This window comes from Catharus ustulatus, chromosome 22 (assembly GCF_009819885.2).
Source record: "Catharus ustulatus isolate bCatUst1 chromosome 22, bCatUst1.pri.v2, whole genome shotgun sequence".
NCBI lineage: Eukaryota > Metazoa > Chordata > Aves > Passeriformes > Turdidae > Catharus > Catharus ustulatus.
Genome location: NC_046242.1, coordinates 6,775,384 through 6,791,628, shown reverse-complemented (window position 1 = coordinate 6,791,628; position 16,245 = coordinate 6,775,384). Strand labels below are relative to the sequence as shown.

General features: G+C 48.5%; 1 protein-coding gene across 1 annotated transcript; it reads left to right on the top strand.

The window, feature by feature from the left end:
* Positions 1–221: 221 nt before the first annotated feature.
* LOC117006192 (3 beta-hydroxysteroid dehydrogenase type 7-like) lies at positions 222–13,977 on the top strand. The gene is made up of 6 exons (XM_033078550.1): positions 222–369; positions 4,548–4,703; positions 7,596–7,704; positions 11,561–11,660; positions 12,474–12,636; positions 13,538–13,977. The coding sequence occupies exons 1-6, from the start codon at positions 222–224 to the stop codon at positions 13,975–13,977; spliced, it is 1,116 nt and encodes a 371-aa protein (XP_032934441.1).
* Positions 13,978–16,245: the final 2,268 nt, after the last annotated feature.

The window sequence follows — 16,245 nt, the reverse complement described above, 5'->3', positions numbered from 1 at the left end:
GCCCCCTGACCATGGGAGAGGGAAAGGCTGGGTCAGAGAGCCCAGAAGGAGCTGTGCCAAGGAAAGCCTGATTTATGTGTAACCAGCTGGAGTTAATGCTCACCCAGCAGCATTCTGACAGCTAAACTTTAGACTTAGCTCAGAAAACACTGGCTGAGTGCACCATAGGATCCTGGCAGCCTGCTTCTCTCTGCTGCTCAACCACAAAAACACCTTCAGAAATGGATGGAGCCTGGGTCTACCTGGTGACAGGAGGATGTGGCTTTGTGGGGGAGAGGATTGTAGAGCTCCTGTCTCAACAAGACTACATCAAAGAAGTCAGAGTTTTTGATTCAGTAGCAAGAGAAGAAGTAGAAAAATTCAGCACAGGTAAGAAAAGGGCATCAGCATCAATTCAGTGGCCATAACCCTCCCTGTCCTGGCAGTGGGATAACCCTGGAGATGCCACAGTTCCAGGTGGGTTAAACAGACTGGGTGAGGAACAACTTGCAGCTCACAAGTTTTACAGCCTAGGACTCAGCCAAAGAGAGAAGACCCCCAGGGATGGATCAGCCAGGAGTTGTGTCCCAGGGAGGCTCTGAGAGCCCAGGCAGGGATCAGTCTCAGAGGCTGTGACATGGGAACTTGGCTGCCCAGCTGATCTCAGCCAGCCTGACACAAAGGGGCTGAACCAACATCCTCCTGAGCTGCTCCAACCAGCCACTGCTTCTGAGGAAAATAACTAAAATTCCTGACAGCAACAGAATCAAACCCAGTGCCTACTGCAGGCATTGTGAAATAAATTATGGAAATAATGGAGATAAACCTAGAGCAGCCTTAAAAAACGAGGATGTGAGTCTCAGTAAACACTCAGAGATGCTGAATTAATCCATTTGATCATATTCTGAGAGCTGCCTTCATGCAGGGTTGAGTACAGTGAGATTTGCTGGGGAAAAACAACCAGGACAAATCCTGTTTGACTGGATTCAGGGATACCCATGCAAAACAAGCCATGGCAGCTCAGGGTGCTCTGCTCAGCTAATGCTGGGTGCCCTGTCCCTGACTGCCCAAACCTTCAGCCTGCTTTGAGAGAGACAAAAAATGCTGAGGGAGATGGTGTTGGGAGATCTGCACAGAAAGGGGATGCACCCAGAGCAAGTCAAGACTCCCAGGGAATATCACAGTCCCTGGCAGATGAACTCAGCAGACTGGTTTCCCCAGGTTTCAGGGAGCCAATTACCTTAAAAGCACCCATAATTGAAGGAAAAGCTGTTTAAACCTTAGGGAGGTGCCAAAATCTATGCTCCAGGAGAGGTCTGTGGCCTGACACCCCAGCAAACCACAGAAAACGAGGCAGGAGCAGCCTGAGGGGCCACCCCAACCCCATCCCTCTGCCCCAGGCAGAGCCAGCCCTGCCACAGCCTCCCCCACAGGTGCTGGTTCTGTCCCCAGGCCACCCCTTTATTTATTTCTGCCCCACCAGGCAGGGGGTACAGGCTGGCTCCTTGGTTTCCCATCTAAACCTACAGGTAGAAGAGGTATTACAGGATTACTGTGATTATTTTTTTTTTTTTTTACAACAATCTTCACCATCTGCAAACCACATCCTTCCACTCCACGCTGGTTTGTGCTTCAGGCTAAAGCAGCTCTCACACTCCTTGCTCCTGCTCTGCTCCATCCAGCACTGCCATTGCTCCTCTCTGCAAGGGAGGCATGGAATTTTGGGCTCTGGCCTTCCCATTGCTGCAAAAAAGCTGATGGGTTTGTCTCTTCCACCCTGCAGCTTACCCTCCTGTTTTACCTGTCACTGTGCCTTTTTCAGTTGACAACAAACAACAGCTCCTGAGCTGCCCTGGCCCAATTTAATTCCTTCATTAAATCAGCTCCCTGCTAAACCCAAAAACTTCTCTCTGTTCCTATCAAATTTCACTTTTTTCCCCCCACTCTGTTAATTCTTTCAGCTCATACTCAAATCCTCCAGCATGGCCCCTCCCAGTCTGATGTTATCTGCTGATTTAAGGAACAAATCTGCCAGATTCCTGATGAAAACAATCAAAAAGACTCAAATGCAGCAATAAGCCCTGGAGAGCCCCAGGGCAGCCACCTACCACAGCTGGCAATTCCCTGGGAACTGTAATTCTGCCTTTGTGCTCTCCTTAATGGGGCTTATTTAGCCCATGTTTTACTGACTCCTTGTGAGAATGAGGCTGAGTTTCCAAAGCCCTAAGAAAATCAAGATAGATGACATCAACCCGCTCCACAATATCCCTCCAGCCTGTTACCTTGTCATAAGAACAAAGGAGGTTTATCTGGCCTGATTTGTTCTTGACAAATCCATGTCAGCTGCTTCCATCCTGCCCATTATCCCACAGGTGCTCTCACACGTGGTTAGAGTGTGTGCTCCTGAATTTTCCTGGGGTTGAAACCAAAATGTTCTGTAATTTCCTGCCTCTTCTTTACCTCAATTCTAAGCACAAGTGTTTCATTTGCTCTGCTGAACTCTCCCAGTGCTTTCAGGAGCTCTCCAAGGCAGCTGATAACAACACTGGAGCTGCAGTTACACCCCTCACCTCCTTAGGAGCCCTGGGAAGAGCCCATCAGGCCTTGTCAATTGGAAAATTCCTCATGCTTGCTTTGCTCCAGCTGCCTTAACACAGGTGGTGTGAAAAAGACCATTTAACACTTCAGCCTGACGGGTTCCAGGCTTTCCCAAACCACAAGTTACCAGAAAAATTCCCCCCAAGAGTCTGCTGGCACCCTGCTCATCAGGAGCATCTCCTCTGCACTCTGGTGCTCCAGGCAAGGTTTCATCTCTGCTACATGGCCAGCTCCTTTCTTTTCACCTTCTATTCCCCCTGAATTGACTCTGTGCTTTACTACTGAATTCATATTAATACTCACTGTTAATTGATTTAATGATAAAACTCCTCAGAGTGAGTCCACTGATTATTGGCTATGCTAATTAAGAAAGCAGCCTGAGCCTTTGGTAAAATTTCTGTCTCCTCCATCCCAGGCTGCTCAGAGAACACTTGATCTGCTGGCTAGGATTCTGTCCCTCCTTTTGGACCCTGAGGAACAATTCTCTTCCCCCCTTGCCCTCCTGGATCTTCTCTGAGGGTTTCCACACCATAACTGGAGGCACAGACCCTTCCCTGAGCTACTCATTGTGTGATCCTCCAGGAATTCCTGCCCTGGGATGTGTGGGGCTCTCCAGGGAGCTGCCAGCCCAGAGCAGAGGGGATCTCCTTCCCAAAACAACCCTGTGAGTGGCTCATTGCAAATCCCTGAGGAGCACAGGCTCCTCACCCCAGCTTCCCCTGGCCCATTCCCAACTAGGGAATAGAGAAAGGGAAAAATCCCACTTAAATATTGTAAATGTACTGTCTCAGAGCAGGAAAATGGACAGGAGATGCCAAGAGTAGCCACATATGGAACAGCTACTCTGAGGAAGAAGGAGGAGGTAAAAGGGAATAGGGGGGAAATTCTGAGTGGCTCTAAGGGAGGAGTCTCCTATGAAACTTTTAAACCTGTTACATTATTTTCCTACTTAGTCTACAGTATTTGCAATTTAAACAAAGAAAAAAAATTAAACATCTGTGCCATGTCCCTTGAAATCTCCAGGTTATTCCCAGCATACCCAACATTTTCTGTCTGAAGGAAGGAGTCCAGCACAGCTTCCCTGATCCATGGGGGCTGCAGCAGCCACAGCCCTGGGCCAAGTGTGTCCTGCTCCCCTGGGAGCAGCCTGGGCATTTGCAGTGACAGACACAGTGATTCTGACCCATGTTTGATGCAGAGCACCATGCTGAGTTAAAACCAGATGCAAACCTGGACTCCAGGGGTTAAAAAAAAAGGAATTTTTCCCAGTTGTGCATGATTCAAATAGCACAGTCACTATCAGAGAGTGCTTTGCCTTGCCCTGCAGAGCTCATTGTCCTGGGTTACAATGTAAAGATGTGCCCAAAAGTGTGTATTCTATCAGCAGCTGCTGAAACCAGATAGGGCGGTGACCCTTATCTCTGTGGGAGATATCCTCTGCTAATGGGCCAGCTGTTAAAAACCAGGTGGGGCAGTGTTGTTTATCTTTCCCCAGGAGATCTCTCCTGTTAATGGCCACTGAGTCCCACTGCATGACTGATAAAATTCCATCATCCCATTGGGAGATGCTCCACCCAAGGGGAGGAGACAAACCCTTCCCTACCCTGATAAAAACTGAGATTTGGAACTCCAAAGCTGCCCTTACTCACTGGTTTCCAGAGGACAGGAGCTACCAGACCTTTCTGCAGGATCACCACTAAAACAAGGCCACTTTATCTGGACTGCTGCCACCACCCTAACTAGCAGGGTGTCAGGCTGTACTCTGACTCTCAGTGGTTTTTCTTTTGTACTATTGCATGTATTTTATTTTTCTCTTTTTTCCTATTAAATTGTATTTCTGACTCGGAGTCTCCCCCTGGTTTTGCTTCCAAAACCATTACAGAGGACATGCCACGCTCTGCAGGAAGGTGAGGATGCTGATTTGAACTCTTTTTTTTCTCCCCCTGCATCTCTGTACTGTTTTTCTGCAGGCACCACTCGTGTGACAGTGAGGAGAGGAGACATCAGAGACCCTGGCGTGCTGCTGGCTGCCATGCAGGGAGTGCACGTGGTGGTGCACACTGCTGCCCTGGTGGACTACAGGGGCACGGTGCCCTTCTGGGAGCTGAGAGCTGTCAACGTTGGGGGTGAGCCTGGAGAGGGCCCTGCACTCACACACCCCCTGCACTCACACACCCCCTGCACTCACACACCCCTGCACTCACACACACCCTGCACTCACACACCCCCTGCACTCACACACCCCCTGCACTCACACACCCCCTGCACTCACACCCCCTGCACTCACACACCCCCTGCACTCACACACCCCCTGCACTCACACCCACCCTGCACTCACACACCCCCTGCACTCACACACCCCTGCACTCACACAGCAGGCTCCAGCACACATTCAGTGCTCCCAAATCCCACACACCCCGAGATGGGAAAGGTGCTCAGGACCTTTCCAGCAGGGAAGTTTCTCCCTTTGCCCCTCTATCCTTGCTCAGGGCTGCTCCTCTCCACTGCTCAGCAGATCTGGGCTCAGTTCTGGCACAGCTGTTCTGGTCCCCCCAAAGGCACTGAGGTGGTTCAGGACACACCTACAGTGGTCAGAAACTGTTTTGTGTGTGACAAGGGCAACAATAAAAATCAAACCCTGTTCTAGATAGCTCAAAGCTTTCCCATGGATTTTGCCCTGTCTATACCAGCACAAGGCTGTACCCATTGAGCTGCACCCACCAGAAGGGAGTGATGCTGTTTTAATTAGCAGTGATGCTGTTTAATTGTCAGAGCTGTCATGTATGGACAGGCCATGTGTAACTGAGAGCTCCACAACCCTGTTCTCCTACCACCAAGAGCAATTTTGTGTTTGGTGCAGGATCTGCTTAGAGAAAATCTGTTCATAAATCTAGGAAATAAGCACAGGCCATAAAAATAATGAAATCCCTATTACAGCAGCAATTCCAGTGGTACCTCAGGCTGTTAGCTCCTAAAATAGTCATTAACCAAAAGGAAGGATTTTTTTTTTAAATATATATATATATACATCTCCAACTAGATTACTGCTTAGGGCTTCTACTATTTGCTGATACATTCAAGGGTAGCATTTAAATTCCAGCCTTCTTTTCATTGCTGTAGTTGTTTTCAAAACTCAGTGCTTTTAAGAGCCTGCATTGTGCTCTCTGTGTTCTGAGAATATTCAGAGCCTGAGGGTTCCTGCTGCTTTTTAGTGGCTTTGTGAGCTCTTCCCCTTCACTGTGAGCTCTGTGCTTCAGCACAGGGAGGATTTACAGAGAGCACTGAACACCAGGCAAGTCCCCTCCTCAGCAAACCAAACCTCTTGTTGGTGACATTCCCAGAAAACCACACAGGCAAGGATTTTTCAGTGTGACCCAGTGACTCCTTGAGCACGGTCTGGGATGGCTCAACAGGAGCCTGTCCTGCATTTCTGCCTCTCCTTGCATGGCTCCACATGGAACTCCCCAAAACGGGGCTGCTGCTCTCACCAGCGCTCCTCAAAATCCTGAATTGAGAGATTAGCCTGAAGTTCTCCATTAAAATCATGGCAGATAAAAGAATAAAAATGGTATTTGATACCTGCTGCAGACTTCATGGAAAAAAGCAGGGTCAGGAGAGGTCAAGTATATAATCCTCTAGCTGGCTCCTCTGTGCAGCTCAGGCCACAGAAATTCATCCAATTACTGCCCTAAGCCCAACAATTTGTGGCTAAATTGGGCCATTTCTTTTCAAAAGACTTGTTGCCTCGAATTAAGGGTGCAAGTTAATGGACTATCTATCATGGCTTTCAGCAAGCCATAACAATGCTGAGGAGTGGTGGTGTGGCTATGGTTAATTATCATTTCTGGCCAAAATTTACATCTTCTGCTTTGATTCCCTCCTCTGTTTCAACCACTGGCTGCTGAATCCTGTTACAGCCTTGTTGACTGAATTGAAGAGTTCTCTTCTACAAGAATTATTTTTTCCATCTAGTCACTTAAAGACTTTTTAATCTGCTTTTTGTTAAGCTGAATGGATTTTAACTCAGCTGTTTCCAGTGATGTTTCTCACCAGGGGTTCTCAGTTAACTTTACATATTGTGATAGGCTCATGGAGAAGCACATTGATTCTTTTCCAGCGGGATTTCAGATGGATTCATGTGCTCAGAAATTATCCTAAACTCAGGATTGCCTTGGTAATTTCAGATTATGCCCTTAATAGCAAAGGGAAGGGAAATCACAAGCCCTCCCACACAAGATGTGCAGCCAGGCTCAGGGCAGAGCCTGCTCAGCCAGGTACAAAGTGTGGAGGTTTCTGGAAGCCAGCCCAAGCTGCTTCCTTTCAGATCTGCCTTATCAGGGCTGAAGGCCCTCAGTCCCTGTCACTGAGGTTCTCACAGCTTCAGCTTGGATCAAAACCACAATGAATGCAAAAACCACCCCTGCAAGAGTCATACATTGTTTGAACCCACCAAAATACTCCAAAAAACCACACTAAACCACACACACAGAACAACTACTTCAGCCTTCCTTAAAGCAAACCATGTTTTGGATTTGTCTGGATTTCACCTGGACTTGTAAGCTGCCCTCAATATTTTATTTAAAGTTCTGCAGTTATCAGGAGTCTGATGGAGTGATTTCACCCTGTAGCACCCTGCAGAGCTTCTACAGAGCAACATGAGCAGCTAAATCCCTGATCCTGTGCCAGAAGGCTGCAGTTCACCAACGACCTGCCCACAAATGAAAAAAAGATGGAGTTTTGCTCTGCCAAGCCCCCAACTTCCCTTTGTTAGCAGCTCCAAAGTCCAGGTTTAGTTGCCATTGGCCATGGAGGTTCAGCCATATCAGAGCTATGGATGTTATAAACCATCCCCTCCTGAGAAATGCAGCTCTGACCTGGGGCTTTACATATTTTCAGCCATTAAAAAAAAAAAAAAAAAAAAAAAGATGGATTAGTTCCAAGCCAGAAAAAGCCTGGGAATCTCTTTTGATTTGCACAGCAAGGTGGTTGATGTTTGTCCTTCCCATCCTGCCCCACAGGCACTGAAAATGTGTTAAGGGCCTGCTGTGCCCTGAGCATCCCAAACCTGCTCTACACCAGCTCCATCGCTGCCGTGGGCCCCAACGCCTCCTGTGAGCCCCTGCTCAGGTGAGCCTCAGCACAGCTCCTCCATGCCCTGTCTGTCCAGCCAGACAGCACTGGGACTGCAGCCAGATGGAGATCTGAGCTGTGATTTGTGCTCCCTTTCTGTCTGTTCCTCTTCTCTTTCTAGAAAACCCTTCCCTGCTGCTCTGCCCTTGTGGCTCTTCCCAGCCTGAGCCTGGCCAGTGACAGCCTAAGGGGAGAGCTGTGTGGTTTAGGCTGTCCTGCTCCTCTGAGCCCTAAAAGCATCTTCAGATAAGGTTTCAGTGCTCACAGTTTGGGATATGGCCAAGTTATATCCTGATGCTAGGTCAGAGTTTTTGGGCTGTTGATTTACAGTGAGCCAGCCCAAGGGGAGGTGATGCCCCACTGCTCCCAGCACACTGCCCCTCCTGCTCCCAGCTCCACTGGAGCTGCTGGCAGGCCTGTACCCAGCTCCTGTTACCAAATGTGGGCAAATCTCATGTATTATCCCAGAAAAAAAAAAGGATAATTGGCCATGAACTCTTAGGGAAGAGATGCACTGGTGTGAACCTGCCCTGCAGGATTCAGTGCAGTCACATCCCTCTGTTACCTGCTTCTGACTGTAAATTGTACCTTTCTATCCCTCAAAACCCTTCCTCCTGGCAACGTGCTCATGGGGGCTGTCTCCAGGATTCACCACTTCAGGCCTTCAGCTCAACCCTTCTCTGTTTGTGGCTCCCACAAGATTGACCCACAGACCCAGAGGCAGCAGCAGAGCTTTGGAAAACCCTCTGTGGCGAAGGTGGGATTTGGATCAATACAAAGACAGTGCTCAAAATGACAATTTTGAGGGGTTTTATGGTTTGATCTCCAGAAGTGATTTTGACAATCAGCTGCCACCCCTGCTCAGGGCTCAGCATCAGGATACCTATTGTATCCTAGGGCAGCAGGAATTCCTGCACCTTGAGAGCAGGGCTGATACTTCTGAAGTTTTAGGTTAAATCTGAGCTCAGCCTGATGTGTACTATGGGAAGGCTGATTTCAAGCCTGGTTGTAGCCACACAAACTGCTCAGCCCCTGGAAATCTGTGTGCCAGGGGAACTGGCTCCAAGTCAAGTGATGTCTCCACAGGCAGCCAGGCTGGACACAGCTGCCTGCAGACACTTGGCTCTAGAAATTTGAGCCCAGCTAGAAAAGACATAACTTAAAATCACCTACAAGCCTGAATTTCATGCTCACAAGTAAGTCAAGACGTAAGCAAGTTGTTTTGAAAAGCATCTAAGCACTCAGATCTGCAGAATAAATGTCTGGCTTAGGAAAAAATCCATGAGAGCAACTCAATCCACTTGTGACCACAAGCACTGGAGACTGTGTCACTGCAAAACCCTGAGATTTGGTCACTAGCAAATACAAATTCTAAGAATTCATGTAGATACAGACACATCTTTGTCAGTATTTTAGTCCTGGGACTTAGAGAGATGTGAACAGATGTCTTGAAAAAATCAGCCCCAGATCTTGCACCAAGAGGAGCAAGTAAAACCCACCCAGGCTGATGCTCATGGGGTATGAGCAGCCTTCCCCACCACAAACAAAACCACACCTGGAGCCTTTCACTCGTTTTGCAGAACACACTCAGATTCTCCCATTGTCCTGAGAGGAAGCCTGAGAGAGAGGTCTTCATCCTCCAACTATTTTGATTTTAAATGAAGGGAATTAGATAAATGAGGAGCCTCATCCCCCCAGTCAAAACTTAGCCCAGGGAGCAGCACAACGTGGCAGGGGTATCAGAGAGCAGCTCTGGTTTCCTCACTGGAAGCTCAGGTGATGCTTTCTGCCTTTCTCCTTCCTCCTCTTCCCATCTCCCCCTCCCCACCCATCTGTTCTGCCCTCTCCCCCACAGCCCGTGATCCTGCCTGCCTTCTCCTTTCCCTCTGTGCCCCTTCTCCACCACTCCTGGCAGAATTTATTCAACTCCCCTGTACGTGCTGGGGAATTGGCACAGACAAAGCAGGAGGAGTCTGTGGCCGGGTGATGGGCACAGGGATAATGCTCACACCTCAGCATCCGACAAGAATAGAAAATGCCTCTGTCAGTCTCAGTCCCTGGGAGACAGGCACTGCTGAGATACCTTCTGACAATGCTGCTCCAGTCTGATTAGCGTTCACTTATCTGGGATCGTTTTGAAAAGCAAGAGCATTATGCTGAGCTCTTTGTTACTACCAAGCTTCAGAGGGGTGGGGGAAGGCACACACAGCAGAGCCCAGGAACAGCAGGCAGGTTTGTCCCTTTGTGAAGCTGCTGCTTTTTGAAAGCTTTGCAGGGGTGAAAAGAAAAAAGAAGGAAAAAAAAGAGAGAGAAAAAAAAAGAGAGAGAAAGCAATTAAAACTAGAACTTCCAGATAACCCCCCACTAATTGTCTTGGGCCTCTCCTGGGCTTGCAACAAACCTTGCACAATCAATCTTTTGTCTTGCTTGTTTTTTGGTTTGTCTTGTTCATGCCCTGTAAACACAGGAAGGGGAGAAGGGTCTGGTGATAGAAGCCCAGGGTGTGTGAGGAGTCTGCATGCCTGATGCTCCTCATTTATTTCTGTTGCTGTAGCACAAGGAGAGCCTGATCTCAGCTGGGATATCTGACACACAACATGCCAGACTGCTGAACAGGCAAGAGCCAGGCAACAGCATCAGCCACGTTTTACCCAGGGAGATCTGAGCACAGGAAGGAGAAAACAACTTGCCCAAGGTCAGAGAGCTGAGTCAGAGCTGGCTGTCCCAGGCAGGGTTTGACAGAAACACCTCTGTGCAGATGTGCTGTGTGAATTCCTCACTGAGCCCTTCCAGATGTGTCTGAGCCCATCTGCACAGGAGGGTGAGGATTCCTCTGCCCTGGGTGAGGCACCCCATGCCTGGCACATCCTGGCTTGCCAGGGTGGATTTCTCTCAGATGGCAGAATACTGAGTGAATTAATTTAAAAACGGGAAGAGAGTCTCCAGCAGCACATGGAGGGAGAGAGAGCTGATCTGTGCCACTCAGGGGAGCACAGGAGCGAGTGGATGCTCCTTCCCAGTGCTGCAAGCCAGGTTTCTTCAGTCCAGAGCCCACTGGAGATGTTCAATCAAATCCCACAATGGCCTCAGCTGATCTAAAACCATAGGGAAGAAATGCTGACAAGCTATGGGGAGCAGAGCTGCTTTCTGCTTTCTCCAGGCCCTATGAGGCCATTCCATGAGATCCCACAGGCTTTCCCCTTGGCAGCTCTAAGGTGAGCCTGAGGAGCAGGTTGTTCTACTGTCACAGCCCAGTGTTCCCTGCTTGTCCTTGGCCATGGGTCCTCTGCTTCCCCTTCCCCTCACGGGAAATTTGTGATGGGAGATGAAGGAACAACCCCAGCACAGCCCAGCTGATTGCAAGGCTTCCAGAGATCTCCAGCAGCCCCACCACATCCCCAGCAAACACCTCCCAACTTTAATCAACTCTCCGAGAAAATTAAGTAGCAGTTTCTCCTTTTAGTTTATGGCTCATGAGAGGCTTTTCTCTGCCTCTAATGAAAAAGTGAAGTAGAACTGTTCTAATTTCCTTGCCCTCCATCTTCTTGTGCTCTTCCTACCTTGCTCAGCTTCTTTGAGTTGCTTAAAAATGTAACCCTGCTGCCTTCTAATTGGCCTGATGGAATGTTGTTTTAATCACACTATTAGACAAAACTGAATCTGAGGAACCACTGCCCCCATGCAAACCTGCTGTTCCTTGAGGTGTCATTGCTGCAAAGCACAGGGAGGAGCTCAGAGCCCCACAGCCCCCACAGCAGAAATCCCTGGGGATGGGGAATGCAGAGCAAACCAGGCTGGCACAGATGGCCCTGAGCTCTGTCCCACTCTCTCTCTGTCTCCCCCAATGTTCCAGAGGAGATGAGGACACCGAGTACAGCGGGGAAGTGGAGCTGCCCTATGGGAAGACAAAAGCCATGGCGGAAAAAATTGTGCGTGAAGCCAATGGAAAAAAGGTACAAAATGCAGTGGTGGCACCCCTGGAATTACAGACAGCACAGGGGAAGGAGGGGCATGGTTGGGAAGAACCCACAGCTCCTGTCTAAGTGTGAATCCAACCTCTGCATAAAACACATTTGATGCATAAAGCACATTGTCCAAAGCCTGATATTCCCACTTCAGCAAGGAGCTGCCAGACTCTCCCAGGATCAGAGGGTGCTTCCCTTCGAGCCTGTGCTTCAGCTCCAGCAGGAGTGTGACTTTGGAAAGGGCTGTGCTAAATTAGGGCTGAAGGAACCAGGTTCACCTTGCTCATACTGAAAAAATATGTAATTTCCAGGATTTCCAGACTTAAGAATTTAAAATACTGGTATAGCCAGAGCCAGCCCCCCACCCAAGGCAGCTGTTCAGTGTTTTAGACTGGCAGTGCAGTCAGCAGACAGATGAGCTCTAGACAATGAAGGAGAATGTAAAAATGAGACTTGTACTCTGCCCCAGTCCCAGTTTGAGGCCCCAGCTGGGCTGGCTTGCTGTGGTACCTGGTTTTGGTTGTTGCAAATCCTCTTTTATACACCACAGCTGCAGAAGAGCTCATGCCACCAGCACTCTCCACCCAGCACCTCTCAAGGAGAACCAAAAAAATCAATCTGGGCACCTCCTTGTGTTTGTAGGGACCCAAAGCAGGTGCCAAGCATGCAGAGCTTGCAAATGTTGATTCCTCTAGGCCAGTATTCCCAGGGTTTGGGTTTATCTGGGAATCCCAGTGTGACTGTGGAAGTTTCCACCCCTGGATCCATCCAAACTGGATCCATCCCTCACTGATTTTACAGCTGAGCAATGGTGGCACACTCAGGACCTGTGTCCTCCGTGCCAACACCGTGTATGGGGAGAAGGCAGCGTTCCTGCAGGAGCTGTATCTGCTCGCGAGAGCCAGGAATGGTGTTCTGAACTACCTGGAGCCCGAGGACACCGAGCGCAATCACACCTACGTGGGTGAGAGAAGGGCTCAGCCCCTCGAGGGTGCTGCCTGCTTTAATCACAGGGGATTTCACACATCAGCTCAGCCAGCATCTCCCCAGACAGAGAGATGAGGGTGGTGAATGAGCACAAATGGGTTTGGAACCACAAAACTTAGACTGGCTAAAGGATTTCAAAAGGGATTCTTATTACTGCTGTTTTCCTGGGAAGGGTTTTCTTTTTTCCCTTTGAGAAGTGTTTTAGGGATATATGGGGGGCAGAGAGAAATTCCAGCTGTGTTTTTAAAGTGTTTTTGCTAGGAAAAGACACTTCTTCATTAGGAAAAAAAAAATTAAACTACCACAACTTTTAAAGTTCTTTACAGAAAAGGCTGCACTACATAACCAGTTTTAGGAAGCACAAGAAATTACTCACAAAACCTATAGGAAGGATTTGTTTTGGTGCCTTTCAGGGAGTGTAATTCAACATTAGATCATGCAGGCATCCAGTGATTTCTGTGCAGCACACTTACATGTCTTTTTCCAAAAGTGCAGATTTTGAAAATGCTGTTAGAGAAGAATCAGGCCCAGATAAATCAAATGACTCCTTCAAAGGCTCACAGCAGAGGCAGGGATGAAACCCTGGAGCACTGCCTCCTATTCATCCTGCTCTCACTACAGAACACTGCCCTTTTGCTTCACATGAACCAGGATCACAAGGCACATTAATTGTCCAGCTCAAAGGGGAGACCAAAGGTTTAAAGGATCTTGGAGGCCTGAATTAACTGCTCAGCCTCTCTGCAGCACAGCTGAGCACACCATGAGTGCCTCCTGCTTCCCAGCACTGAAGCTGGCAGATCCAACAACTCATTCCACAGTAAACAGGCAAACTGAGCTCCTCCTGACTGCCTGCTTCTCTCCCTCTCTTATTTCTGCAGGGAATGTGGCATGGATGCACGTCCTTGCAGCCAGGAGCCTGCAGCTGCAGCCAGAGCTGCTGGCAGGACAGGTGTATTACTGCTATGATGACACTCCAAGCAGGAAGGGATTCCTGGTCAGGCTCCAGCTGCTGTCCAGTGCAGACCCCGGAGTGAGGCTGGGCTCTCACATCCCCTACTGGAAGATGTGGCTGCTGATACAGCTGCACAGGCTCATCAGGGCCATCCTGCCCCCTTTCTGGAGGCCACAGCCTTTCCTCAACGTGCCCCTGCTGAACACCATAGTCACCAGCTTCTCCTTTGAGACAGACAAAGCCTCCAGGCATTTCGGGTACAAGCCCCTGTTCTCGTGGGAGCAGAGCAGGCTCAGGACTGCCCAGTGGCTGAAAGCAGCTGCAGGGAGCCTGGCACCCCCCCAGCTGCATGGCAAGAACAACTAGACAGCACTTTTGGGGTAAGGAGAGAGGTTATCACAGCAGCAGGTGTCCCCTGAGCTTCACAGCCTTGGCAGGAGCTTTGCAAACACAGAAATCCTGGTACAGAAACAGAGAAGGAGAAAAACTCAGGCTGCAACTCATACCCTCTCCATGCCAAAATCTCAGCTATTTTGGGCTGTTTGGGCATTTGAAACCTTCCCTGCACACACAGGGGCTTGCTGGCCTCCCTCATTCCCACCACTGCATGGAACAAGAGAGAACAAGCTCAGGTGGGAGGTGGTGGCCAGCAAACACCTTTGGGGTAAAACCAGTGAGCCAGTTTTGTTCCACAGCCTGGGGAGCCATGGTGCTAAATTAGGGCCAAAGGAACCAGGTTCACCTGGTTCATACTGAAAAAAGTGTAATTTCAAGGCTTTCTAGAGTGACTTCAGAATTAAAAATATTGGTGTACCCAGAGGCTCACCCCTACCCAAGGTTGAGTGTTTTAGACTGGCAGTGCAGTCAGTAGACAGATGAGTTCTTGTAGACAATGAAGGAGAATGTAAAAATGAGACTTGTGCTCTAAACCAGTGCCTGGAGCATCTCTGCCCCAGTCTCAGACATTGGGTGGGGTAGCTGTACCTGGCTCAGACACTGAAGGGCTCTTCAGTGAGAGTTTTGGGGAGGACAAGTAAAACCCAGCAGGTTCTTGTTCTGATTTAGGGTTTAATAAAAAGAAAAATATGTATTTCCTTTTCCAAAACTGCCTTTTGCAAGATGTCTCCTGTTATTCTTTACGTGTGGAATACTGAATATCTATTTTGAAATATTATCACTATAAGAGAAAAACCTCCAATCTTTTGTCTTAGCAAGGCATGGGCTGATTTATCTTTTAATTGTATGGATGCAGAAGTGATGTCTACAGGCTTGAAGGTGGGATTCACATAGTTTGTAACTCCAAATCTCCCACCACAGAGCACTCCAGTGGCACAGCAAAGCAGATTAAAGCCCATGTTCAGCTGCTGTGCTGGCAGAAAGCAAGGGAAGGCCTTAGGGGCTGCATTTATGCTAAATAATGTTTGAACTCCAGGAGGAAGAGGTCATTTCAGCTCCTTCCATGGCCCTGGAGCTGCAGAGCCCATCTGGGAGCAGCATTTCACAGCTGAGATTCTCCTCACACAGATGGGGCGGGCACTTGGAGGAGATTCACAGCAGAACTGTGGCTTCTATCAGTTTATCAGCTCCTCTATTTTTAAGACTTGCAGAGAGGCTGGTAAATCTACATTATGCACAACTGAGATTTCAGTTTTCACTTGAGCTTGGAGGAATGGGGTATTTTTACATTACTGGCTCAAATGGAAAATTAACTCTGTTAATATCACACTTCTGTGTTCTGTGAATCTGTACCCATCTATTGAGTGTTCCTGGAGTAAAAGTGTGCACATACACAAATAGAAGCTTATTTTAATTACAAGTGCCCTGATACTCCTGAAAAAGCAAGTTTCAGCATGACATCCTTGATGGAAATGATGAAAATTTGCTTCCTGTTAGTCCTGGTAATTACCCAGGAAGGAAAGTGGAGCAATACAGTGAGAGCTGCCAAGTTGAATTTGGCAAAATTCACATTCACAAGAGAATTCTTCTTCAAAATGAGTTTACAGATCAGAAATCAGTTGCTCTGGTAATTCATTACTAAGCTCATATAACAAATAAATTTCTCCCAAACTGTTGCAATCTGCTTATAAAGAATTTGAAAAGGTGAAGTGTGTAAATTACCAGTTCCCTACTATTTTCCCCCTTCCAGTTGTGCTGGGAGGGTTAAGAAAGGGGATAATAAGATTTCTGATTTTTCTGTGTTCACTGAAAGTCTCCTTGCAGTTTTTTGTCATTATCCAAATGGCAGCTGGCAACTCTAGGAATGTGACAAACAAACACACCCCTCAGTTCCTCACACACACCCCAGAGCACCTCCACAGAGCATCAGCCTTGGCCTCAACAGGTTTTGGTGGCGCTGAAAATATGGATTTATCCTGCCAAAAAAGAGCCACTGGGTGGAGCTGCGAGGCTGGGAACAGGTCCCTCCTGGCAGAGCCTCGCTGGGATTGAGCTGGCTCTGCAAGGACTGAGACCCCTGCCCAGGCAGCCAGGCTGAAGGGTCTCTCCTCACCTATGGCACTGGGAATTCTGGCCTTCCCTCCTCTGGCTGCAGGCAGTCACCATTTTATCTGCATGTACCCCCATAGTCAAAGACACTGAGGAAATGTTTTTTTCCAGTCAGAGCTCGTTAGAAAA

What these genes read in the sequence shown, in the direction of transcription:
- LOC117006192 (XM_033078550.1), top strand. Translation starts at nt 222, where the DNA reads ATGGATGGAGCCTGGGTCTACCTGGTGACAGGAGGATGTGGCTTTGTG. An exon ending in TCCTGTGAGCCCCTGCTCAG is followed by an intron (nt 7,705 to 11,560) that starts GTGAGCCTCAGC and finishes CCAATGTTCCAG; the next exon opens with AGGAGATGAGGACACCGAGT. An exon ending in GCGCAATCACACCTACGTGG is followed by an intron (nt 12,637 to 13,537) that starts GTGAGAGAAGGG and finishes TTATTTCTGCAG; the next exon opens with GGAATGTGGCATGGATGCAC.